We start from the raw sequence: 27,112 nt of genomic DNA, 5'->3' as shown, positions 1-27,112 counted from the left end.
GTGAATTCTAAGAAATAGAGGCACAATTAAGTTTAAAAAATTCAAGGACTTTGAGCTTGATAATGAAAGATTTTTCTCTAGACTAATGTGAGCAGAAAAGTTGTCCATCTGTGCACATTTTTGTGTGCATTTAAAATATTTAAAAGCTGACAGCTTTTAATATGCTTACAAAATAGTATTTCTATCAGTGCTCTTTTTTTTTTCCCTTTTCTTTTAAAATAGTATCTTCCTAAGGGCAAGTTGCCTCTTCAATGAAATCATGTTTGCAGTTTTACTGTTGGGACCCCTATTCCTTTGGTATGTTCTGACTTGTGTCCCCTCCTCCCCACTTCCTTTCAGAAATATTGATAACATAAATGTTCAGATAACAGGAATTTAAATGCTTAAGGAAATGAGCAAGAGAAACTATTTTAGAGTAATCATATTAAGTCCAAGGAATTACCACTGAATTCTGATTAGCCACTGAATGCTAATTGTAAGAGATCATAACCAAATCATTTGTTCATCTTGGAAGTACAGTATTTGGAGCATGTGTGAAGAATTTTATTGGCATTTCATGCTGACCTTATAAATATAGCTCTCATTTTCAACCACTCTGTGTAAGATTTAAAATTAATAAAAGGAATCTTGGAATAGAGGATGTTATATAATATCATGATTATGGAACAACTTTGTTTTAGCTAAGTTTGAGAAAGAGGAGGATGCGAAAGGATAAAGTAATTTTGTTAAAAAGTTTTAAAAATAAGATGGAGTATTTTTGCTTCAGACTTCAAAGGTCATGAAGGTGTATAAAGTGGTTTCAGAGGGGTCTCTTTCACTGTTGAAAGCCTTCTTCTGCACTTAATGTCCTTGATAATTTAGATACACAGTTTATATGAAACATGTGTATAGAGTATGATGAATTTATTATAATTTTATCTTTGAATTACAACATTAATACTGCATATTAGGTATTACATATAAAATTGCATAATTATAACATGTATATGACTCAATTAACTGAAGTTTATAGAAAGTAAACTAGGGGTAAATATTGAAATGTACCAAAGAAAGGAAGCAGACTCTGTAGCATTTGAGCAGCATGTTAGAAATTTGACCCGGCTTTTATGTTTGGGTGTTGAAAGGCCTTTCTGTAAAACCCCTTATTCCAGGCTTCTTTTTCCCACTGAAAAAAAATAAAAATTTGGTTGTAATTATACTATGGATCTTAGATTTAATTTGACACTTATAGTGAAGGAGAAAAATTTTATTTCCTGTGTTCACATTTAGGAAACTTCTGATCAACATTCTTGAACTTGGTGCTAATTAAGCTTCCAGGAACAACTGCTTTACCCTTCTTAATCATAAGCATTTAAAACCTTTGTGAGCTTTCACTGGGAGCCCCTGGTTTTAACTTGAAATGGCTTAAGGTAGAAATTTTGTTAGCTTTTTTGTATGTTTGGATTTTGTGTGTGTTCTGTTTTTAACTTTCAGCTTGAGTTTTAAGATCATCAATCAGGCTTTTCTTTCAAGTCAGTGGCACTGCTTGCAATTGCAGGACTTAGAGGGTCAGCATTTCCCTTATGGTATTAAAAAAAAATTAAACATAGGGAGTATTTTAGGAATGTGAGCTCCACTGATCTTTTCATCACACACCTACATTTTGAAATGAACAAATAAATTAGATATAAGAAACCCAGGAAATGTTCTCCCATGGTTTCCCTTCCCCTTCATCTTTCACTCTCGTTTTTGGACAAAGGTAAATTATCAACTGCTATATCGGCTTTCAGCAAGCCACAAAGAGGCTAATTGTGGCTTTACATATTTTAAAATACATTCATTTATTCAAGCTATCTCTTCTCTTTATTTAAATGTTTTCCTGCACCATGTTTTTCCCTTTGAACTATTGCAAATATGCCTCATCTCCCTGCATTCTGTAACTCCAGTGGACACTATAATCACTCTGCACTTTTATCTTTCAGATGGCATTTATTTATGGGGTGTGTATGTCTGTGTCTGACTGTCAGTTGTTTTCATCTGCCAAATAAAGCTAATTTTTGTTTATAAGTTTCAATGAAGCAATGAAAACAAAGTATTTGACATCTGGAATGTTGGTCGTTGCAGGATTTCCTATAGCCCCCTACCTAGCACCCCAAGGTCAGGGTGAATTAGTCTAGCCTTCTCATTAATAATCCCAGTTAACTTCATTGAATTTGGTCTTCGAGATTTTGCTTCCAGATAGGATTCTATAATGGATAATATTATACATTTAAAACTTTACTGGGTTCTTAGGCTCAGTATCAACAGAATGTAATCTAATTTCTCCAGATTGGAGTAAATTCGGGCCTTCTGACCGGATGAGAATTAGAATTGGATGAAGTGAATCCAAAGTAGACTGAAATGAATCTTGAGTTCATTTCTGAATTTCATTTGCAAGTGTATCCAGCGTTAGGTGTGTTAATTTCATATTTTGGTTCATACTCTGAGGCTTGGTGTCTCTTGTGGGCAGAGCTTTGTAGATGTTACTTTTCTATTACACTATGCAATCTGCTGCTTCATGTATGCATAACTGAAAGATTTGTGCAACTGCCTCTCTAACACACTTCCTCCCTGCCCCCTCTGCTCTTATTTCTTCCCACATGAAGTATCATATATTTTGTTAGGAAGAAAAGCCCTTTTGGAAATTGCCTATTTCATAAATTGTCTGGTGACACAAAGGGGTTGAATGCTGTATTCTTGTCTCATTTATTTTGAAAACTTTGCTACTGAACTCAGCTTAATCAATGAGCTCAGTGTTGTCTCCAATAAGTTATGTGTTGGATATATTGATTGGGAGGGATTTTAGAAAACCCGTCTGGGGTTTATAATGTCAGCAGTGTTTTGATTATGAAAAGAGTTGGAACCTGGGGACATGGAACCAGGTGGCGAATGTCCTAAAGCCAGTGGTGACATGGTGGACTGGTTTCCTCCTGGGATCTAGTTCATGCCCTGCACTTTAACTGTGGTGACTGGCTACTATAGATTCACTTTTTTGCTCATTAAAATGTTAAAAAATCAAACTGTACAGAAAAAGATTTGTGAAAATATAAACTTGGGAATTGATCTGGAGAGCTGGCACACAGTCCTCCCCACCCCCTGCCTTAGCAATGAGGTCATTTACATTTCATCAGCTGTGCTGCATCCCCAAGATCCGATTTATGTGGCAGTAGTTGAAGTTGCAACCGAGGCTGGTTGTCTAAAAGAGCTTGTGTAGGCAAGAGAAACGGGAAAGAGAACAAGAAAATTACCTTCTACAAAGAAAGTGCCCTAGCCAAAGACACAAGTTCTAGAGAGAAAAAGGGGTTGGTAACTGGTTAATGACTGTTGTCCCAATAAAGTTAATATTGAAAGACTGTGGGACACTGCCATGAATGTGGTACTCAAAATATATTTAAATCAGGATTTTAAAGCCCCCACTCTCAGAGAGTGTTACTTTTCATATTCGAATAATTTTATTTTTCTTTGGGAAAAGATGATAAGGCATGAATGTTTATGTGTAAGGAAAACATCAGTATTAAGAAAATGGGTTTATTTAATTGGTTTATTAAATTGGTTTATTGCAGTTTTTATTTACAGAGAACATTGCTCGTTTTTCCCTCCCTCTTCCTGTCCTCCCCTTCTCAAATTAAGAAGTAGATACCTCAGTTCCGATTGCGATAATATGTGAATATGCAGAACACAGAGTAGATGCTCATTTTTGTTTTTTCTTCTGACAGCACACCACCATCTTGTTTGACTTAAATTGGAATATCAAGCTCTTGTAATATCACAAACATGAAGGAACATATTGTAATGTACCAACATGTGCCTACATTGCCTATATTCCCTTTCCCCCTCCCCTCCCCCCATCCTATTGCTTAATTAGATTTACTGCTGTTTGCTTAGATAAAAAGGAAAGCTGGTGGGTGGTTACACTCAGTCTACATTGGGTATTTTGATATTTGTTCTAATATTATCTGACAGACAAGTTCAAGGTTGGTTATTACTCTTGACATTAGAGAGTGGTAAGAAGTTTCTATATTGTAGTGAGTAATAAGTTGGGCATATTAGATTCCTTTGACTCTGCTGTAAAGCACAATGCCTTCTCATAGCCATGGGGGTCCTTTCTTTCAAAAATCTTTGAGGCCTTTTGCCAGCACAACTCCAGCATAGAGTAGAGAAGTGCTTTCTGCACCTGTAACTTTTGAGGGGTAAAAGATAGCTTTCTTTGTAGCTGAGATTGGCAATGAGTGAGCACTGAATACTGAGTTTTAAAGAATGGCTGTTTCATATACTGAAGTTAAGAGATGCTTTCTGTTACTATTCAAAACTTGAAGTGGAAGGAAATTTGTAAGGAATTTGTGTGTGTGTAAATCATAAGGGTTTTGTGTATGTGAATTATAGTATACTTTATAATTAGCACGGCAGGCATTAAATGTTTTATGTGATCTGTTTTCCTATCTTTGCCTGATAATAACATTATGCACTGAAAAATTGCCTTTGTTCTGATTGTGTATTACCTATTGCAGTTTATCTAAGCATGATTAGTTTATAAACAATATATATGCCTGAATGCCACATTATAAAGTTAACTAATATATAAGTAATGTTTCTTAGGATATGCTGAGGTGTTCTCATCCACTCTTTTTCACTTCTTAGTTTCCTATTCATTAATTACATTATTTCATGACATGCCTTAGCAGTGCTGTGATATACATAGTACCAGTCCAAGATGATGTTAAAAAATAGGATATGCTCAATTGAATTATGTAGGCGGAACATGCTCTGGCAGAGCAAGTCAATGTGCTTTCTGCTTCATTGAGTGGGTTATTAGATTGATGTGGTTTATTTCTTGAATGATAGAACTGGTTTTAAAAATAAATGAAGCGAGAAGCATCAATTCAGTTAGCATTGATAATTCATTATTATTGGTTAGAAAAGTGCTACGTTTGTAAGCTGATCTTTAATTTATCACTTGGATTAGGGTTTGCAATGGGCAGGTTTGTTTTAATTTGAACCAGCTTCTCAATGACTGAAAAATGTGTTCTTCATTTTGTCTTGAAGTTGGGATTTTTTTAATAGTTAAAAAGCAAATCAAATGCATGAAAGGAATACTTTTTTAAAATTTATAACATTGGTCTATGAACTTATGATAAGCACCAACCGTGGGCTGTCCAAGTCTGCAGTTAAATTAAGTTAAGCTAAGGAAAATTCTGTGAAGGAAATAATAACTAACTACCTGTCTATGTGGTTAGCTGTGTGTATATGTGCTATATATATGAAATGTGTCTTTTAGGGAAAGTTATACACCACTGTTTATTGTGTGTCATGTACTGTTTTTTTCTGTGGTAATGTAAGAAGATTGTCTTCTATGAATAAGTTGTTAAAATGTCACCTTACTTTGTGTACCCTAATCCTGAATAATGTGCTTGGCTTTATGTACCTATATATGTATTTTTTAAAAAAGACATTTAAACTGGTAGTTTGCTTTAGATTTTAATACATTAAAATTAGGTGAGTATGTTCAATTATGGTGATATTTCAATAAGAATAGTATATACTTAAAACTGTTACAGTTTGGTTCCAAAATAAATGTATGCCCAAAATGGCAACTTCTTTGTAAAGTAAGTAAATGAAGTTTTAAACTCTAAAAAATGTAGCTGACAGTGTTCAGGGACAATTATCTTCAAGTTGGCTTTCGATTCTGCTGTGATTTGGCCTATTGATGTTGGGAAGCGTTGTCTAATCCCGGCCCCCTCTGTTCCTAGGTAACAGGCAAAAACGGTGCCAGCAACAGCGGCCCTGCCAGGCCAAACCCATGTGGCTCGGTGTTATTCACTCTGATCCATATGGTCAGGCTGGAGATGTTCCCTGGAGGGGTGTTAACACTCAGCAACCCAACCGTCTCCCTCCCTTCAGAGCTTTCCTGCATGGCTCCTGCTGCTTGCCCATGTGTGATTCTTGATTAATTTTTCATTTTTAATGAAGTCTGATCATGTTTATTATTTCTCATGATTGACTGCCTGGTACTCCTCCCATGTAATTGATAAAGCCCATATTTCTTCATCTGTCTTCTCTTTCTTTAGGGTAAAGTTGCTAGATTGTGTGCTGTGGTTAATGTTAGATTTACTGGTCCCATTAGATGTATAAATTATCTCTCTTTCTCTCCACAGGAAGTTCTACAGACTTTGACCAAGTTTTGTTTCCCCTTCTATGTGGACAGGTAGTGTCAGATTTTCAAACTTTACTAGAAAAAAAGTGTCAATAAACCTGCTATAGAAAATAAAAACCATACAATTCTTAACATTCTGTCTGTTTAACCATGATTTAAGATACCTGTGTTCCAAGGAGAGTTGCAATATTCTCCCTTCCTGGGGTTTTTATTGACACTGTCAAAAAGTTTAAAGCTTAGAGCTTTGCATTGGTTAGTTTGTGAGATGTATTTTGTATGGCATTAAATTTTTGATTTTGTTATCAGACAAACTGTGATTAAGAATGGTTGGTATTTAATCTCTTGCTATTTAATTGTTATTTAAATATGAATATATTTGGCTTAAACAAGTAATATTACTTGATTCCAACGTTTTGTATTATATAGACTTTGTTTTTCCTAGACTTCAACTTATAATTTAAATCAGCCTAGCCCTATCTTGTTTAAAAGTATTCAGCAGGGAATATTGCTAAATAGTATTTTATATTTTGTTTAAGTGGCTAAGAATGGTATCTCTGGGAAAAAGAGAATTTTCTATAGATTTTGAGATTAAAAGTACAAAACCACCTAAACATTTCCTTAGTATTTACATTGTGATAAACTGTTTCTTAGATAGGTACAAATATGAGAACTCTAAGACAATTAAAATAGTCTGAGGTTTTTTTTTTCTTTTTAACGAGCCACTGGTTAATGATAAGAATTTTAGAGGAGCTTTTTTTTTTTACTTTATAAAACTAATGTATTAACTATATTAATAAAATAACAATTATTTTATTTTCAAAAAATGTCTACTCTTTTTCATTACAGTTGAAGCATTAGTTTTTTACGTTCATTTATTTGCCCATTTGATTGTTGTCTCTTCAGTTTTCTCTTAATGGAAATTTGAACTATGAAACTGTACATACATTACATCTTAACAAACCCACTTTTATTGACAGAAAGGTTGTAGAAAATAACATTGTAGGTAAGAAATGCCATAATATGGTCCAAGAAAGCTATAAAATTTGTGCTTATCTTCAGGAAGATTCTATCATGTATTTTAGTGTACCCAAACAAGGCAAAGCCTGTAAGATTTCAGTGATTTAGAGTATATGTGGGTAGTATGCTGTTTGCATCTTTTCTACACATTGTAATACCACTGTCCTGGTTTATTTGGCATAAACCTAAAAATGGTATGAGATGAGAATTGGTAGCCAAAGGAGTTTAAAAGGTACTAAAAAGCAACTCTGGAATGTTGCCAGCCACTTCTAATCACTGCTCTCCCTGGTTCTAACATTTTATTTTTTCTTAAGCCAATCAACCATTATAGTATTTCCAGACTCAGACCTTGTAAATCCTGGTACCAGGAATATTTCAGTAGCAGGTTGATGCTCAAAAAAGAATAGCCTTAATTCTAAGAGGGTCAGTCTTTGTAATGAGAGTCCTCTTGTCTCTTCTTTAGCCTATTCCTCCTAAAAATAGCAAGGAAGTAGGGTTTTGTTTAGAGATATTTAATGCAAACTTCACATTCATATGTATGAATTAGCAATGCATGAAACCTCCTCCAGCCACTTATAAAATGTATGACAAATTACGGCAAAGACATATTTATAAAAAGTAATAAAACTGAAATGTTTTATAAATGCAGTTAGGTGTTTAATAAAGAAAAATAAGAGAATACATTTTTACATGACTTCTTGTTAGAGTGGTGATTTGTTTTGGATAGGTGTTTCTTAATTGACTTTGTTAAATGCTTAAGGAAGTGAGCAAGAGAAAATATTTTAGAGTAATCCTATTCATGTTTACTAATGTTAGAAGAAATGCATAGAGATTAAACCTCTGTCTTCCCCACCAACACACATGTGCAGGTGTGTGTGTGCATACACACATACGCACACTGATTCATATTTCTTTTTCTTAGATGTATACCACACACACAGTTCTACTTACCTACCTGTCTGGGTGATTACATTCTGAAATGGAAGAAAAGCAGAGTCCTTAAGTGATAATTCTAAAATCTTTTTTGTTACCAAAAATATCTGATGCCTTTTTGTTGTTGTTAGAAATATGTTTTTCTTCCGGAATCCTTCTCTCCAAATTATGTTCCCCTAATCATGTTCCTTTTTTTTTCTTTTTTACAAAAGGATTTGAGGACAGAAATGTTTCTTTTTGAATATTTCATTCCTTACCATGTACAATAGTTCTTTCTTACATTGTATTATATTACATACCCTATGGGTGTTGATAACTTTTATTGATACCAAAAAATCATTTTATGTGGGGACTATATATTTTCTTTCTGTTCCCCCACCTCTAACCTTGGTATACTTTAATACAGAAGAGATAATAATAATGAATAAAGTTCATTTGTAAAAAATATAAAGGTTTCAATGTCTTACTTTTTTTATTAGTTTGCAGTTAGCACTGTCAAATGGATATCCCCAGATTCTGAGGCCCATAAAGTCCCCTAGATGTGTTTATGATATTGTTTGACTTAGAAAATATGCCAGCCTGGGAGACAAGTAATGCCCCAGGTGATTGCATTCAAAAAAGAAAGCTTCCTGATCTTTTCAGGATCTGTGCTTTTCTACCCCAAGGAACAGTCATAAAAGTTTCTGACATTTCTAGTCTATATCAAGAGGGGGATTTTCACAGTCATCATCAAATCACCCGTTAACATTGACATCTTGCTGTCTCGTGTGTTGTTTTAAGATTTTTCTTTTTGAAACTAGGACTTAGGAAAAATAATAAAGCCAGTAGCTTTTCAAAAGAATGTGCTTCCTCATATATTATCTCATTTTATCCTCCTATCATAAGAGATAAGAGCAGGTGCTATTATCTTCATTTGAACAAAATTCTAAGCTGCAGAGAAATTGGGACTTGCCCAAGGTTCTCTGAGCACAACCTAGATTTCCATCTCCCAGACAAATACGTTTCAGTAGACCACCTTGCAGGGAAGACCAGTCACCAAATATATAGAGAAGAAGGAGTGGAAGGAAACGAGGTTTGATTTCCTTATCGATTCTAGTCAAAGTGCTGGATGCTGCCACATCACTGTCTCATTTATTCTTCCTAGAAGCTCTAGGAGATAGATGGTGGTATCTTTTTTACAAAAGAGCAAAGGAAGGCTCAGGATGTAGAGCATTGTTTTGGGTAATATGGGGGATAACGGAAATGGTCTCAGACTTGGAGCCCTGCCCTCCCAGTCTAGCCCAGGAATTATAAAGACATTTTAAACAGGATCGACCCAAAGGATAGTGAGGTTAGAGAAGACCAAAATGGTCAGAGAAAACTTCTTATGGTGGGGGAGACTTGTATTGAGTCTGCCAGGACAGCAAGAAGTGGGCAAGTGGGAGGGAGAGCCTAACACCCCATCAGCACTGAAAAGCAAAGCAGAGGAGAAGCCCCGAGTGAGCCTAGAGCTTGTTCAGCCAGAGCAGATGGAGCTTGCTGGGGAGAGGGTGACTGTGAGAACCTGGGCTCTGGCCACAGGAGGCCTTGAAAATGTGTGGAAACAAGACCACAGGATTTTAAAACTGAAATTCATCTGGTTCAAACTCCCCATTTTGTAGAAGGAAAACCATGATCCACACAGGTGAAATGACTTGCTTATGGTCACAACTATATAATTTACAGGGCCAGGAAAGGCACTGGTACTCTATTCCTAATCCAGAGTTATTTCTACCCTACAGTGTACGTGAAGCTGTTGGTGAGAGGGAGTAGTGAAGTGTCAGTGTTGAGATTCCTGTATCAATCTCAAAAACTCATTATTACTAATAAAAATAGTCTCTTAAAAAAAGACTTGTACCCAAAGGACTATAAATCATGCTGCTATAAAGACACATGCACACGTATGTTTACTGCGGCATTATTCACAATAGCAAAGACTTGGAACCAACCCAAATGTCCAACAATGATAGACTAGATTAAGAAAATGTGGCACATATACACCATGGAATACTATGCCGCCATAAAAAATGATGAGTTCATGTCCTTTGTAGGGACATGGATGAAATTGGAAACCATCATTCTCAGTAAACTATCGCAAGAACAAAAAACCAAACACCGCATATTCTCACTCATAGGTGGGAATTGAACAATGAGATCACATGGACACAGGAAGGGGAATATCACACTCTGGGGACTGTTGTGGGGTGGGGGGAGGGGGGAGGGATAGCATTGGGAGATATACCTAATGCTAGATGACGAGTTAGTGGGTGCAGCGCACCAGCATGGCACATGTATACATATGTAACTAACCTGCACAATGTGCACATGTACCCTAAAACTTAAAGTATAATAAAAAAATAAAAAATAATAAAAAAATAAAATAAAAAAAAAAGACTTGTACCATTCCATATCATGTTTGCTACTTGCTTGCCCTTGATAGCTGACAACCAGCTTCAGTTACTCAAAGCACTTGAGACATGCATTGGATGATGGAAAAGCTATTCTCTTCCATTTTTGTGTTTATCCTCTTTCAGAACCCTGAAAGTCAGCTACCATTCCATTTTCCTGTAAATTATACTGGCACACACAACTGACAGGATAGTCAAATGCAATGAAATAATCTTTTCAGGGCCAGAGGCATCATTTAATGGTCAGGATGTAACCCCAGATGCAAATGTGGCTCAAATGCTACTTACCATTTTATTGGGTATCTGTTTTGTGCCGGGCATTGCCCTATGTTCTTTTCCTGTAATAAAAGATTACAAATTTGTAAGGTTACCATTATCCTCATGCCACACAGGAGGAAACAGAGGCTCAGATAGGCTTGATAACTACCCAAGGTCTCACTACCAGTTAGTGGTATAGCTGCTTGCAGAACCCTCATTTGTCTGACCTCCAACTCCACCATACTTTCCCTGTTTTACCATACTGCCTCCATAAGATCCATCACAGCATAAGTAACCTAACAAACAGTTTTATTTCAAAAGCAATAAAGCAATATATATTTATTGTAGAGAAGTAGGAAATTGAGAGAAAGAAGAAAATGAAACCCACACAGACATAGGACCAGTGTATTAACATCTTATCTTCCCAGACCTCTCCTCTGCAGATTCACCCTGCTCTCCTTTTTAAACCTGAACCCACTGGGCCCATGAAGTCCCTTGGTTTAGCATACACTATAGGTTCAGCTGTGCCCCATGATTATTTTCTACAGCGTTGATGACAACGAAACAGTTGGGCCTTAGTGGACAGACTGTTGTGGGCAGCAAGCAGGAGATCTGAGTTTTAGTTTTGGTTTTACCACTGCCCTGCTCTGTGCTGTGAGGCAAGTGACTTCTCCCCTGAGGTTCTTCATTTCTTCATGGATAAAATGAGGGGATTGGATTCCATCGATCTCTCCTGTTCCTTCTGCTTTTGATACTTTTAAATTCTGCAGTTATGCTTCATGTTGACTTTGTCAGGCTCATGTAGAGGGAATGGACAGAGCTCTGCTCTTAGAATTGTCTGGTGAGTTTCTCCAGCAGGTAGGCATTGCGTTCTGTCTCAAAGTGTGTCACTTACTGTTGGTCCCTTCATATTTTGGGTCCATGTCATTCTCACCACTTGGATCTTTGAGCAGGGAAGGTGAGAAACTTGAGGCCTAGGCAGATGTAAGGTGTGTTTGTGGAAGGAAGCTTTGAGGCTTACGGAACTAAAGGCTGGGAGATGTGGTAGTTTGATGAAGCTTCATTCCTGCCTCATGCCTCATACGCACTGAAGGAAAGGAAAAGTGTCTGTTAGGTGCCCTGCCATGGACAACAGATAATTGTCGGTAAGCTATAATAAATAGAGGGAGACAAAATGCTTCAGTTCCATCTCTTGAATTTTATAATTGTATAACAGTAGTGATGATCATTTTTGTCATGTACCTACTATATGCTAGTTATCTTGTATACATTATCTCTAATCTGCAACCACTCTGCAAAGTGATGTGATTATTCTGATGATTTACAGATGAGATCAGAGAAGTATAGTAACTTGTCTATGCCCACATAACTGCTGAGTAACATGTCTGGGATTCTGATGTAAGGTCCAGGCCTTAATGTTTTCTCTTCTGTCCTGCATCATACATCTCTGCCTCTGCTGAATCATTTCCAACAGCTTAAAAGCAAGTTCTGGTATTCATCCTAAAAATAATAACCACCACTCAGTTGCTTTCTGATTCTCTATTTTTTGAACGAGTTATCTACATACTTCAACTTATCCTTCAGCCTTCTTCAGCTTGTCTTCTGCTTCTGTCATTCAACTAGAGCTGTTTTTATCGAGGTCATCTAAAACCTCCATATTGCTTAATTCAGTAGACATTGTTTTTTCTTCTTCTCGTCTTTGATGCATCAATACAGTTGACCACTCCCTCTTGTTTGTTCTGCTGGCTATTCTCCTTTCTTTGGTCTCTTCTCCACCCATCTTCTAAATTGGTGTTTCTATAAATTAGTCCTGGATCCTCTTTTGTTTCTCTGAACTCCCTCCCTAAGTGATCCCAGTCTTTACCATGGTGTTAAATACCATCTGTGTGTAGATGACTTCCAAATTTATAGTTTCAATCCAAACGTTTCCTCTGATTTCCTAACTAGTGTATTCAACTCTGTACTTGACATTTCTATTTAGATGTTTTACAGGCTTCTCAGACTTAACATATCCCAAATGGAACTCTTGGATCTTCCCCCAAACTTGTTAGTCTTTCCTATCTTCAAATGGTAATATTCTGCCTTTTTGCTCCCCAATTCCCAGTCCATCTGCAAGCCTGTCATTCATATCTGCTAACTATAACTTGAACTATCCATCCCTCTCCATCTCTACTCTCCCTACATGAGTTAAGCCACCATCCAGTCTCACCTGGACTACTGCAATCACTTCCAGATTATTTTCTCTACTCCTACTTACACCTTCTTCCAAACTGCTCTCTGTGTAAGTCAGTTGAAATATTTGAAGCTATAAAACCAGACTGTGTTTTTCTCTTGATCAAAATCATTCAGTGGCATTCTATTGCCTACCCCCACTGCCAAAAAAAAAAAAATCTGAATTCTTTACCATGACCTGTGGGACTCTCTGTGTGATCTGGAGCTTGCTTTATCTAGCAGCTTAGTGTGATGCCACTTTCCCCTTTATCTCCTGTGCATTAGCAGGACTCCTGTCCTTTTGGTTCCTTCATCATAACTAGCTCTTTCCAGTCCCCGGAATCTCTGCCTAGTTCTTTTCTCTGCCTGAAACAACCCAGTGCCCTGTTTCTTGAGTGGCTGCTCCATTTCATCCTTTGGTCAATATTGTTGCCATCCCTGAGAAGCTACCTCTGACCACATTATCTCAGTAGGGCCTTTCCTTCCCTTCCGTTTTCCTCTATCTTCGTTTCTTCTTTGGTTTTGTAATATCACTATTACAAGCTGTATGTTTTGTGGTATACTTGTTTATTACTTGTCTCTATCTAGACAGAAAGCCTGCAAAGGCAGGGGCCCTGCCTATATTGTTCAGTGTCGTATATCCAGCACTTGTTACAGTGCCCAGTGTAGTTGTAGCTCAATTTGCAAAATGGATAATGAAACTTAAAGTGAAGCTCACATGTAAAAGTTTGTTTCTCACTGGGAGACTAGAATCAAACTGTCCATCCTCATGCTTCATACCATTCATGCACTGGCCCTGTAAACAACTTCAAGATTAAGCAAAATGCTACTGGAGAGGCCCTGAATGGCTGATAGGCATTTAAAAGGCAGCATGAAGGTTTAGGTCTGTGGCTTGAATAGCTATTGCTTTTCTCCCTTGTTTTTCATATTCACCTAGGCACGGGAAGCTACAAGAAGCACAGCTAAGGCTGGTCTTGGCCCTGGTCTCCTGGGTTTATTTCTGGAGATCTTCAAATGTGGTCTCCCTAGCTTAGTGAAAAATATGGTTTTTTGTTAAGACAACTATCTGAATTCCTCGCATACCTTAGTTCCTTAAACCGAGTTGAAAGCTTCCCAGGGAGGATTTTCATTGTGTTTAGTGCAGCGTGGCAGAATGGAAAGGACTTTGAACCAGAAGTTGGCTTGGATTTTTGTCCTAGTCCTGATAACCTTGGAAAACAAAATGAAAGTAAACCCTAAATATCAGTTTTCTCATCTGTGAAACATGAGAATTGGGTGAGATGGTTTCTCCTAGCTTCCCTCATCCTGAAATCTCTGATTCCTTTGGAAATTATGGATGCTGAGGTAAACTCAAACTGCAGACTTTAAGGAAGCAGACCCTTTCCCCAAGGTCATTTTTATGGAGAAATAGTGAACACTCCCATAGACTACCCCAGCAAGTAGGAGAGAGAGAATGATAAATTCCTTGGAGATTCAGAACCCTTTTAAGTTAACCTGTTTGACTTCCCTTGCCAGACCTTTAGTTTATTGGAAATTGTCCAAGGAAACAATCTTTTAGAGCCTACTGGTTTTGGGCTTTTGTTGACTTCTACTTCACCCTACCAGGAATTAAAAAAGGGAATCAATTGAGAAAAAGTACCTCCTTGTAAGCTGTGGCACCCCAAAAAGAATCTTTTTCACTGTAAGGCAAGCATCAGTCACTTGGTCACCCAGAGGACTAGCCTTTCCTGAAAAATATGCAACAGGCAAGAGAGAAAAGAAAGCAGACTTCTTCCTCTACTCACAGATATTATAAAGCTGAATCAGGAAGATTCTAAGCAAAGGCCTGGTTTTTAATGTGAGTTTTAGTTTTCACAGTTGGCAACAGCTTGCGTCCCTCTTTTTAATTGTTCCTACTCTGGACTGGCCTTTATACTAAATTCTTTTCCATTTATTCTCAAAACATCCTTTGGGTTGGATGGTAGTGTCTCATTGTTATTCCAGGTGAAGAAACTCAGGTGCTTAAAGGTTTTAAGTAACTTGCTACATTTAGTCAGTGATTGAGTTGGGATTTGAACCAGGTAAATGAGTAATGATTCTTTCTCTGAGCCTGTAGGGTAGCTAAACACATTTCCAGCATTTTTAATAGGAGTAAAAAGAGAGTAGGAAATTAATGACACATAATTCACAAGTCAGGTGCATTCATTCTCTGTCTTTTTCCTGGAGAATCCTGGGTGTTTTCTTTTCATCCAGTCCTATCAATACCCTTCCTTTCTAGGATGATACTTAGTATTCATTTTAAACATTCTAGAAGTGAAATCAAAACCTGAGTTAAAACACTGAACAATCATATTTTGTATGATCACGTAGTAGTGTTTCTTAAAAGCACAACCTTATTTGTAACTTGCACTCATCCAGACCTGTTGCTTTAAATATTTTAATAAAACAGGATTTCCCCTCCCCCACTGAGGCCCACTTTTCTCCCCAATCACTTTAATTATGTGAGCTAGAATGCTGTTTCTCACACATCTTCAGTTCTCAACCTTGTTAAAATTAATCATATAATCCCCCTTTAAAACATAGTATTAAATCACCATAGTAACACAGTATCCAAGCTTTATAGATAAAACATAACAGGCATAGGAAGGTAGCGTTTGGTGTCCCCTTGACGGCCCTATAACTTTTATAGAAATGTGTTTCTTCTCCTGGCTGTGTAAGGTGGAGGGATAGCATTACTTACACCTGCTTTATGACCACGGTGCTTTTAAATTGCCACCTTGTTTTTGTTCACCTTCCTAGTTAAATAAGGAGAGTGGAACACTTTTTCTTTCTGAATTGTTTTCTTGTACTCTCTAACCACCCTCTAAGAGATGGAGTTGTCTCCTTAAATATGACCAGGCAGAGTCCATTGACCTTTGTATTGGAATACCTTGAAAATTCCTTTAATTTTAATTATTTATGTGGCTGTATAAGGGAGTTTTAGAAAGTCTACCCTATCTTTGAAAACTTTATTCATATCATATCCAAAGACTCAATAAGAATTCTACCTTTGGAAAAAGCTTGGTAAACCATGATTTTTAAATTTCTTCTGATAATTTATAAAGTAATAATTGATAGCATAGATTTGACTATTTTACCAATTTGAATACACTTTGTAAAATACAATATGAGTTGATGAGTTCCTTTGAATAACTCAGTGTTGAATTCTAGCATATTACGTTAATATAAATTCATGTATTAGAATTTGGATTTTTTACCCAAAAATACCTTTATTTTAATCTTCAGAGAAAAAACTCTTTTCTTCTTTTTCTGAGATAATTACTGTAACTTACAAAAATGGATATACATCTTCAAAGGATTTCCCTTTAATGCAAAATTTAGCTTTATGGGATCTAAGCATTTAAAGGTAAAAAGCAAATTCTATTTTGTTGCCATTATAAGACAAAACTGAATCTAGCATAAGGTAGGGAAACCCATTCACTCTTCAGGTTCTTCTCTGACAGGAACCAGCATTGTTATATTATTTCCACTTAGCAAAATCTGCTCTAATTTAATTATACTTCTTCCTGGCCAGGCGGTAATCCCAGCACTTTGAGAGGCTGAGGCAAGCGGATCACTTGAGGCCAGGAGTTTGAGACCAGCCTGGCCAACATGGCAAAACCTTCTGTCTACTAAAAATGCAAAAATTAGCTGGGCGTGTTGGTGCACGCTTGAAATTCCAGCTACTCAGGAGTCTGAGACATGAGAATCACTTGAACCCGGGAGGCAGAGGTTGCAGTGAGCCAATATTGTGCCACTGTACCCCAGCCTGGGTGACAGAACAAGACTGTGACTCAAAGTAAGAGTAATAATAATAACAACAATAATACTTCTTCCTTCTGGTGTGATTTCAAACTCAGTGACCTCTTCTAGTCCATATTGACAAAGTCATCAACTCCTAGAAGAGTACCCACAATTTCTTAATTACTCTTCACCACAATGTGAATTCTTGAGCCTATGCATTTGTCTACAAGCTCTAGCAGCAACAGCTGGGCAAGTAGGTGGTAGCCTTAGCCGCCATAACTGTGACGGAAGCGGGATGTTTAAATTTTTAAAATGGAATGAAATCCAAGCTAACTGGTAAACTGATTTTAAAAACTGGATTTTTAGACATTTTACAACTTTAAAAAAAGAGTTTGGCCGGGCGCGGTGGCTCACGCCTGTAATCCCAGCACTTTGGGAGGCCGAGGCAGGTGGATCACGAGGTCAGGAGATCAAGACCATTCTGGCTAACATGGAGAAACCCCGTCTCTACTCAAAATATAAAAAAATTAGCCGGGCATGGTGGCGGGCACCTGTAGTTCCAGGTACTCGGGAGGCTGAGGCAGGAGAATTGTGTGAACCCGGGAGGTGGAGGTTGCAGTGAGCTGAGATCACACCACTGCACTCCAGCCTGGCAACAGAGCGAGACTACATCTCAAAACAGAAAAACAAAACAAAGAGTTTCTGTAATCTGATTAGTATTGTTTTTAAACTTTTTAAAAATAGATATTTTAATGTTGCGTTTATGTGTGGTTTTTAAATTTTTGTATTGATATATTTTTAGCTTTTTTCCTTTAATGTCTTTCTTTAAAATGTTGTTTCCATTTCTTAGAAAACACCGTGCAATGCTAGACATTTTGGTTATTTCTGTCCTCTAAAATAGGAAATATGTTTCTCATAAATTCAGAAATTATGAAAGATATAGGAATTTAGGAAAGTAACACCTAAGCTTGCCCTCTTTTCTTTCCAGTTTCAATTTCAGCTCCTCCTCTTTGTAGCTGTGTGAACGTGATTCAGTTACTAAGGATGTATTCTGGTCCTTAGTTTCCTTTTCTGTAAAATGGGAACATCCTCTAAATTCCATGGTTGTCCTGAGAGTCAGGGAGATGGTCTACGCATATGTCTAACTTTGTGGCTGGCACATAGTAACATTTATCTTTTGCTCTGGCAAGCACTCTTATTTTCTGAACTAGGGAAGTTCTCAGGTGAGGATTGTTAGCAGCAAGCTGGTAGAGTGGCCTGTGGAATCAGTGCGAGGGTTAAAATCCAGCTTTTTGCCACTGATCAGCTGACCTTAGGCAATGCCTCTCTAGACTATTTCTTCATCAGCAAAATGAGGTTAATAGAGGGCACCTTTCGGAATTGATGGGCTGACGAACAGAGCTGCCTCAGAGACTGAACTCAGTAAGGAGAAGGTATGATAGCTCTGATTATTTGATTTCTGAGGTGGTCACTAGAATAGGCTGCCAGCTGTCTTTTTTTTTTTTTTTTTTTTTTTTTTAAACTAGCTTACAGTCTGTTCCCTTGAAATGTGTAAATTTTAAGAGTTCCACTGAGAGAGGAAATGTTATAAGTTCAACGACTCATTGTGATTAGATACTTTATCAAGAAACTTACTGCACATTCACTTTCCCCTTTGTTCTGCCTTTGCTGCAGCCTCACAGTTAGCCAAGTTGGCCAGAACTTCACGTTCGTGCTCACTGACATTGACAGCAAACAGAGATTCGGGTTCTGCCGCTTATCTTCAGGAGCGAAGAGCTGCTTCTGTATCTTAAGGTAAGGGAGAAGGCTTGGGCTGTTGGCTTGTTCTCTGAAGCAATGTCAGCTTCTGCATTGCTCTTCCATAATTAAATCTTCCAGCTGTTCATTTCATTTTCCTATCTGTTTCCCACAAGTCACTGCATTTGGGGAGAAGGACTTCACAGTGTTGTTCTTGCACTGTAAGTTCTGCAGATAATTGTATTTATTTATTTGTATCACATCCCTTGGGTGGGAAAGGGGACCATCTCTTCTGAGTAGTTTGTGGAAGCCAGAGAGTCAGTGTGGCTTCAGTGCCTTCTGCTGTTATCTGGAGCTGTCAGAAATTAGCCTGTTAGACTTTCTCTTGGACATTTTGTGTATGTAAGATTATTAATAAAGTATGTGTCTGTAGCTCAGGACATCTTGCAGACACGGACTGTGTCCGCCTTAAAGTAACACCCTTGCCCCCTTTGGGTCGGTGAATGAAGAACTATGTCCCATTTTGGCTACCTCTGTAGAGGTTTGAAAAAATTAAGAATCGTGTAAGAAGGCTTCTTCAGGTCTTCTAAAAGCCCCTCATACACCAGAGCCACACTGGCTTAAGGCTCTGTTTCCTCCTGCCAGAGGGGTAAGGCATGTTCTGAGGTGGGAGGATGTGTGGAAATCCGATTTTGGAGCTGCTGGCTCTGTGGACTCCTGCTGGGCTCCTCCTGAGGGGGAAGTAAAGGCATCCCCCATGCTCCCCTCTCCATCTGCCTTGGTTAAGTAGGTGTCAGAGGGGCCTGCCTCCTGTCTCTCTCTGCTCGTGTGGAACAGCCAGGGCACGGCAGCAGGAGGTGCCCATGACAAAACCCGGGCCCCCAGGCTTGGGTTGGGCCTGGGCCTGGGAATAAAAGACCAGACCCTCTATGGATTCCAGAAAGGGTAGCTCTCTGCGGCACTAGTCTCTGCACTTTCTTCTTCTCATCAAGAAAAGACTCCCCCACCGACCCCTGTTCCCCAAACCCACACACCCTCACACCACAGGGGAGGAGGGGCTGACTTTGGAAGTTCCCAAGCTCACTAACTGTCAATCTGGACTGCTATACATTTGCATTTCTCTACACAAATCTTAGTATCATTAGTGCTTTTAATCAGTGAAGTCGACTCTCTTCTGCACCAAGCATAGCATTTGTAACCTGGGCACAGGAGGATGACTGCTGGGGAGGCTTTAGGAAGGAGGCTGCTTTGGGAGATTCTGTGTGTTCTGTTGTTCTCAAGCACGCCTTAGTAGCCCAGGCCCAAGAATTACCTGCCCAGAGCATTAGATTTTGATGTAAATGATTATTTACATTTGGATTTAACAGTGCAGTCTTTTTCTTTTTAAAGAAAAATTTCTCTTTCAGTTTTGTCTGTTATATTTCAGCCCTGGCCAGGCCACTGCATATTTATACAGTTGACCCTTGAACAATATGGGTTTAAGGGTACTGGTACCCTCACACAGTTGAAAATCCACATATAACTTTGACTCCTCAAAAACTCAACTATGGCCGGGCACGGTAGCTCACGCCTGTAATCCTAGCACTTTGGGACGCTGAGGTGGGTGGATCACCTGTGGTCAGGAGTTCGAGACCAGCCTGAGCAACATGGAGAAACCTGTCTCTAACTAAAAAATACAAAAATTAGCTGGGTGTGATGGCACATGCCTGTAATCCCAGCTACTTGGGAGGCTGAGGCAGGAGAATTGCTTGAATCCGAGACGTGGAGGTTGCAGTGAGCCAAGATCGTGCCACTGTACTCCAGCTTGAGTGACAAGAGCAAAACTCCATCTCAAAAACAAAACAACACAAAACCCACAAAAACTTAACTACTATTCCATAGCCTACTGTTTACTGGTAGCCTTACCTGTAACATAAACAGTTGACTAACACATATTTCTGTGTTGCGTGTCTTATATACTGTATTCTTACAATAATTAAGGACGGGAAAAGTTATTAAGAAAATCATAAGGAAGAGAAAATATATGTACTGTTCATTAAGTGGAAGTGGATCATCATAAAGGCCTTCATCCTCATCATCTTCACACCGAGGAAGAAGAGGAGGGGTTGGTCTTGCTGTCTCAGGGGTAGCAGAGGTGGAAGAGGTGGAAGGGAGGCAGGAGAGGAAGGTATAACTTTTACTTTAAAAAAATCCACATATTGGCCAGGCATGTGGGCTCACTCCTGTAATCCTAACAGTTTGGGAGGCTGAGGTGGGCAGATCACCTGAGGTCAGGAGTTCAAGAACAGCCTGGCCCACATGGCGAAACCCCATCTCTACTGAAAAAAAAAAAAAAAAAAGAAAGAAAGAAAATACAAAAATTAGCCGGAGTGGTGGCAGGTGCCTGTAATCCCAACTACTTGGGTGGCTGAGGCATGAGAATCGCTTGAACCCAGGAGGTGGAGGTTGCAGTGAGCTGAGATCATGCCACTTCACTCCAGTCTGGGCGACAGAGCAAGACTCTGTCTCAAAAAAAAAAAAAAAAAAAAAATCTGTGTATAACTGGACCTCAGCAGCTCAAGCCTGTGTTGTCCAAGGTGAACTATGTATTCATTTGAAGGTGGTGAGGCTTAAACTGAGTTCTTAGAGTTTTGCAAAAAGGTTTTCTCTATAATATGTTTGGGTTACAGTGTTTCTTTCTAAGCTGTGTGTGTGTATGTATATGTATATTCTAAACTGGCACTGTCACTCAGCAAATTTTGATAAAAGTATTTATTTAAAAATTTACATTTAAATTTGCTTGTCTCTGATTCTGATGTGTGACTTTGTGTGCCTATACAAGTAGGGTCATGGATTTCATATTTGTGAGAAGCCAGTTGAATAGTCTTCGTGCTTTCATCCTTTAGAATGAAAAATGGCAGCAATTGATGTGTTTTTTAAATCTGTTATAATAGGTTAGAACTATGGAGAAAAATTCGGTGGGTTAATTCATTCATTTGTGTGTCAGTTCTTAATTGAATTCCTACTATTAGCTAGTCACTGTCCTTGAGTAGTTCCCAGACTAGCTGGGGAGATGGATGATTACAATACAGTATGCTGTATCTAATACACAGAATGATCCCAAGGCATAGTGTCTTCTTGCTGTTGCTTTTCTAGTGCCAGAGGATAGTGACTGTGGCTAAAAATAAAAGAGTCCTAGATGAATTCTGGAACATGAATTTTATGAGTATTTAATATGAGGGTAGAGAAGCTATCTTTTCCAGCTTGTGTGGAAATAAAGGGCACACCCACTGACACTTTCCCTCTGTTGGGTTTGGGAACATTGCTAGGCTGAGACTAGCATGTAAATGGAAGGGTTTACTGTTAAAGCTGGATGACTGGTTGGCGGTGTATCCACTGGGGAGTGGAGAGGTCTGCCAAGAGAATGAGAGCTCAGTTTGGGTCTAGGTTACATTGTTGTATTGTCCTCTTCTGCTGCTCAGTCTCCTCGATACTTTCTCTTTAGTTAACCTGTGCCTTGAAGTCCAATCACCCTTCACAGTGTGCCCAGGGCTGTGGCTCAAGTCTGCTCATAAACTACCTCTACTTTTGTTTTCCATTTCTTCTCAAGGGATGTAGCTCTCAGTTATGGCATCTGTGCAGACGTAGCCCCTGTGGTTCCAGGATTTAGCTTCACCTCCTCCTTGTCTGATATTCCAAACTTCTATGCTTTCTGGTCCATATGAACCACTCGACAGTCTCTGCTTTCACGTGTTTACCCATCCTCCGAGACTCAGCCTAGGCACCTCTGCAGAGTAGCCTTCCCCATGTAGAGGTAATCATTCCCTCTCTGGCACACCCAGCGTGCTTTGCATTCTTTAGTTACACACTCATAACCTTGGTCCTCCTTTGTTTTCCTCCTATTGGAAGGTCAACTCTTCAGGAGTAAAGGCTGGATCTTAATTAACTATGTATCTCCAGCAGTTAGTGTAGTGCTTATCCAAGATATTGTGTGCATTGGGATCAGAGAAAGGGAAATGCATCAAGAATGGGAGGGCAGGGCATCAAAGACTTTGAATGAGAGGACAGGTGTCATGGGACGTAAATTCAGAGAGGAAATAAGAAATAGTTGTTGGAAGAAGTGTAGTTCACATTACCAAACTCATTTCATGCTAGTTGTAAGAGATGCACCTTTTAATCTCACAATGGAGGTTCAATATTGAGTGATAGACATTTTGTCCATGAAGGGTTAAGCCATCTGTATTTTAAAATTTAAACTTAATTTCACAATGAAAGGTTTTTAGACACCCTTTATGCAACATAACCTACTTATTAGGTTCCTTTTTATTTTCTGTTCCTCCCCACTAGGGCATGAGCTCCATGAAGGCTGGGAATTTTTATGTTTTTTTCTCCTCCCACAAATACATCCAAAGTTTATTGAAGAATATTCTGGCACATGGCTGACATTCCCAGCTAGTCTGGGAACTCTTCAAGGACAAGGACTTAGCTAGTACTTGTTTTATGAAGGAATGAATGGGGAAATAAGCCCATGTTTATTAAAAAACATTAGAAACTTTGGTATGAACTCTTATTACCAGCTAACCTTGGCAGAAACCTAGTCGTACCAAACAAGTCCTATTAACACGAATGCCACTATAAATCAAATGCATTATTTCCTCCCATGGTTGACTAGTTCCTGCCACTGAAGAATTTTACTCCTCCTTGAGATTTGCCACATTATTTAATGAGTTCCTGGATGGGAGTTGATACTAAATTAAAAACACCAGCTAGGAGAACAGTAGTTATGGATTAGTTAGTCTCCATCATAAACACAGGGATGTGAGAGCATTTTAGCATTTTCATATTGCACCATCTGAGTCTGATGCAATATATGCATTTACCTCTGAAATCTTTAAATATTATAAAACAAAGTGACCTAGAATTGAAATTTGTTATGGCACTTGATATTTGATTTGCCCCAATGGCACATACTCCATCAAGGCCAAAACTGTAATGAAAGATGCTATTTCTAGCCAACTTCTAGTTCTGGATCAACAGAAGGAACAGAAGAGTTCAAAGCTTTAAATTTGTGTTTGAGGGTTATGGGGAGATATGTCATACAATAATTAAATACCTTTTGTCTTTTATAAAGGAACTACACAAATATTTGCCCTACAGTTTTCTCCTGCTTCCATTGGGATCTTATTGAAGCTCTTAAGAAAGCTTGAGTAACTGTCCTTACACCCAAATAAAACTATTTTTATTATACATTTTGGAAAGAAAACCTTTTTTCCTCAAGATGCTGTCTAAATTTTTTTAGTTTAACTTTTTAAATTTTTATTCAATTAAAAAGTATCTGAGTACCTAGTATATACCCAGAATGGGCAATACATAACACTTGGTCTCTGGCCTTCACTTGTCTCAAGGTCCCTTAACATGAACACAGAGATCTAGCCCCAGATCTCCATTTGCAAACTCTTCAGATATCACAGTCATCCAAGATTTTGATGAGCTGAACTTTCTGAACTTGGTAGTACAAAATGAAAAAAAAAAAGTATTTCTTGTCATTTACCAAATATAAAATCTAATGTGCTTCTAGGTGCACTGTTCATGGACCACCTCTGATTTTGATATCCATCTCCCACTGCACTTCTGCTACCCTCACTCTTTTAGGAACTGCTCAATCTTTGGGGTGGGAAAATGTAAACAAATAATGAAAACATAATGCGATCAGTCTTGTTTTAAGAAAACATATTTATGTGTAAGGTTCTTCAAAGTCACAGATTAGACAGTGCCCATCTCTAACTTGAGAATAAGGGAAAGTGTTGCTGATGAGTTCCAGTTAAACTGAGTCTTGCAGAATGAGTGGGGGCTTGCCTGGAGGAAAATGGGAGAACAGCTCTCTAGGCAGTGAGAACTGATACACAAAGGCCGCAAGAAATGAAAGGTATAGCAAGATGAAAGGATGCTGAGAATGCAGTGAGGGAGCAATAGCAAGAGATGATACCATGGAAGTCTGGGGTCCAATTGTGAGTGCTTGTGGGGCGTGCTCAAGATTTTAGATTTATCCGGTAGCAAATGGAATACTGTCAGCTGGTTTCGGGTAGACATTAGAGATGCTGATGTTTTTAGACCAAGGCAAAAGTGATTTTTTGAACGTGAAATGTGCTTGGGTTTTTCTGGTTATTGTTTGAAGGGATGTTGCGTGTCACTTTGGAGGTAGCACCCAGATTTAGACTGGATTTTTCAAACCTCAACTACAGGGGTTTTGTTTTGTTTTCTTTTAAAAACAAGGATAGTGATCATCCCTCCTTCCATGCTAGTTGGCATATGGACTTGAGTCTAAACCTGAGTGGTGTTCAGTGACAACCTTCTTCCTTCTGGAGCACTTTCTGATCTCAAGACTGGAATGACCATTGCATCCATTCTCAGCTGTGTTACATTCATTTTCACTCGAAACACAGAAAAGCTCCATTTCCACGGAGCAAAAAAGAAGCTAGAAGTAATAAAGGAGTCTGGCTTTAAGAACTTTGGCTTCCCTTGCTGACTGTTCCAGTGTTTTTAAACAACACATACAGTTCAGGAATAAAATCAAAGGACTCTGTTTCCTCAGGCAGGTGCGGTGGCAGAAGCCCTTTTGGGTTGTGTGTTAGCTGCTTTAGTTTAAAATAAGTGTTTGGGAGGTGGGGGAGGGAGTCGGGGAGGAAGGCTGTGGGGACAGCTCCCAGATTTTTACCTTGAAAGCAGGTGCTGCTGAAATATTCCAGAAACAGATGGAATCTCCTATTCTTGTTTTAAGCTATTTATGGTTGTCTCGCCCGAGGGTACCCTGCTATACAAAAATGCACAGCCTGATGTTTGAGGGCAGTTGGGCATCAAAGCCGGGGCCCCTCTGGGAGAAATCAGCCTTTCTTCCCAGTGCCTTAAATGCCGTTCTGGAAACCTGGGTCTTTCATACCATTTAACAGAGGACTTTCCTTTGCCTTTTGAGTGTTTCTGTCTCTCTGGAACTGTTTGATTTCTTTTTAATTCTTCTCCTTAAAAGTAAGCTGGGTACTGTGTTGTTCTTGTTATTCTCTGGATGGTCAGTTGGCAGAAGGCCCCACTGCTAAGGCAGATTGATAATTTCACCGACTGTGGGTCTCAGAACATGGCATCTGTCAGAAGCTGAACATAGAGGATGGGCCAGGGAGCCTGCTCTTTCCTAGGCCCAGGGCCCTTCTGAGTTCCTCAGTATTTTGAAAGGCTTGTGTGGGTGCAGGGCATGGGGTGCTCTTCAGAACATCAGTTTGTGGGAGGTTATAACTAGTTTTTCTGAATTAAAAAAATGAAGTGGTTGGGGAATGTTGCATGTTTTATTGCCATACAGATGCCTTCATACTTAGAAACATATATAATCCTCTGGGGAGCCACAACTCAACAATAGTAACAAGCTGTACAGTTTAAAGAAAATCACCTTTGAAGAGAAGAAAGAGAAATAGCCGAAACTGCCCTTGCACTCCCAGTGGCCTGCTGTTGGAGGTTGATTTGAGGGCTAGGAAGCTGCGCAGTTGGAAGGACAGGTGTGTCTTCTGCAGTGGCCATGGGGGCTGGAACAAGCAGCCAGTCTCAGGCTGTCCACTGCAGGAGGACGCTCCCTTTCTCCTCCTGATCCTTTTCAGAGGACACCAGCCTGGCACAGCCTTCCCTCAAGCAACCTGACCCTAGGGTTGTAGGGTATTTGTAACTCTAAGACTTTGGCTAAAAGGGATTTTTTATTTTTGAGACGGAGTGAATTCTAAACCTTACAAGAGATGTGATACTTTCTCACTCTGTTTTGGAAACAGAACACTTCCTTGTCATTAATCCTCATGAAGCTTAGTACAGGGCAGGAAGTGAAACCACCTCAAGAACTCCAGGAGTGTAGTTCTGCCTTGTTTTTTGCTCTCTACCCACCCCCCATTCTTCAATCATCTTGCTACCTCTAGTGACTGCTGCTGATGGCTCATGTTACTTCATCATTTTGAACATGGATAAACTAACTCTGGATAACTCACTACAGAGGATTTGGAGTGGAAGGCAGGAATTAACATTTATCAGCATTTATTTAATATGCCAGCTGGTTTATGTAATTTTCATTTATTTTTATAGCAATCTTATGAAATTATCTCCATTGTAGAGATAAAGGGATTGAGACTGAGAGAGATACAGTGACTTGCCCAAGATCTCAAGGAGAAAGTTAAGGAATCTGGTTTGGAAGCTAAAATCCAACCCAAAATTTATACTCTCAACTGCAAATTCTGTCTTCCTGCCACCAAAGCAACTTTTACTGCTTTCAAAAGGTTATTCGTCCTCTCTTTCTATATGTATATACTTAGTTTAAAAAGACATAATGGGTAGTTTGCCCTTGCAGAATGAACTCAGAGGTGAGCTTAAAGAGCTTTCAGAAATAATGTTCTACAGCTCACCCTCATCTTATAAATGATGAAAATGAAACATGAATGAGACAGGAAGATTTTTGTTCCAAGCTCTTTGGCTGGTGAATGACAGTCTTCTGACCTCCAACCCAGGGTTTTGCCCGTGATATGGCAATGATTCTTCCAACTCAGGAGAATGAGCCCAAGGCCAGCTGGAACTAATGTTTTTTCAAGACTCAGTAGCC

General features: G+C 38.8%; 1 protein-coding gene across 15 annotated transcripts in view; it reads left to right on the top strand.

Annotated features, from left to right (window-relative positions):
- Window positions 1-27,112, top strand: part of DENND1A (DENN domain containing 1A) — a 543,118-nt gene that overhangs the window by 148,413 nt on the left and 367,593 nt on the right. For 11 of the 15 annotated variants that reach the window (XR_010130361.1, XM_031014508.3, XM_031014505.3 and 8 more), the window contains 2 exons: window positions 6,171-6,220; window positions 18,451-18,570. Coding sequence is in view for 14 of the 15 variants with exons in the window: in XM_031014508.3 (XP_030870368.2) it covers window positions 6,171-6,220; window positions 18,451-18,570 (170 nt within the window). In the remaining variant the exon portion in view is untranslated. The remainder of the gene's footprint in view (window positions 1-6,170; window positions 6,221-18,450; window positions 18,571-27,112) is intronic. The other 4 variants (XM_031014509.3, XM_055351869.2, XM_031014506.3 and 1 more) reach the window with 1 other exon arrangement.

This window comes from Gorilla gorilla, chromosome 13 (assembly GCF_029281585.2).
Source record: "Gorilla gorilla gorilla isolate KB3781 chromosome 13, NHGRI_mGorGor1-v2.1_pri, whole genome shotgun sequence".
In the NCBI taxonomy this organism is placed as follows: domain Eukaryota; kingdom Metazoa; phylum Chordata; class Mammalia; order Primates; family Hominidae; genus Gorilla; species Gorilla gorilla.
Note: the sequence above shows the minus strand (reverse complement) of the source record. Positions and strands in the feature narration are given on the sequence as shown.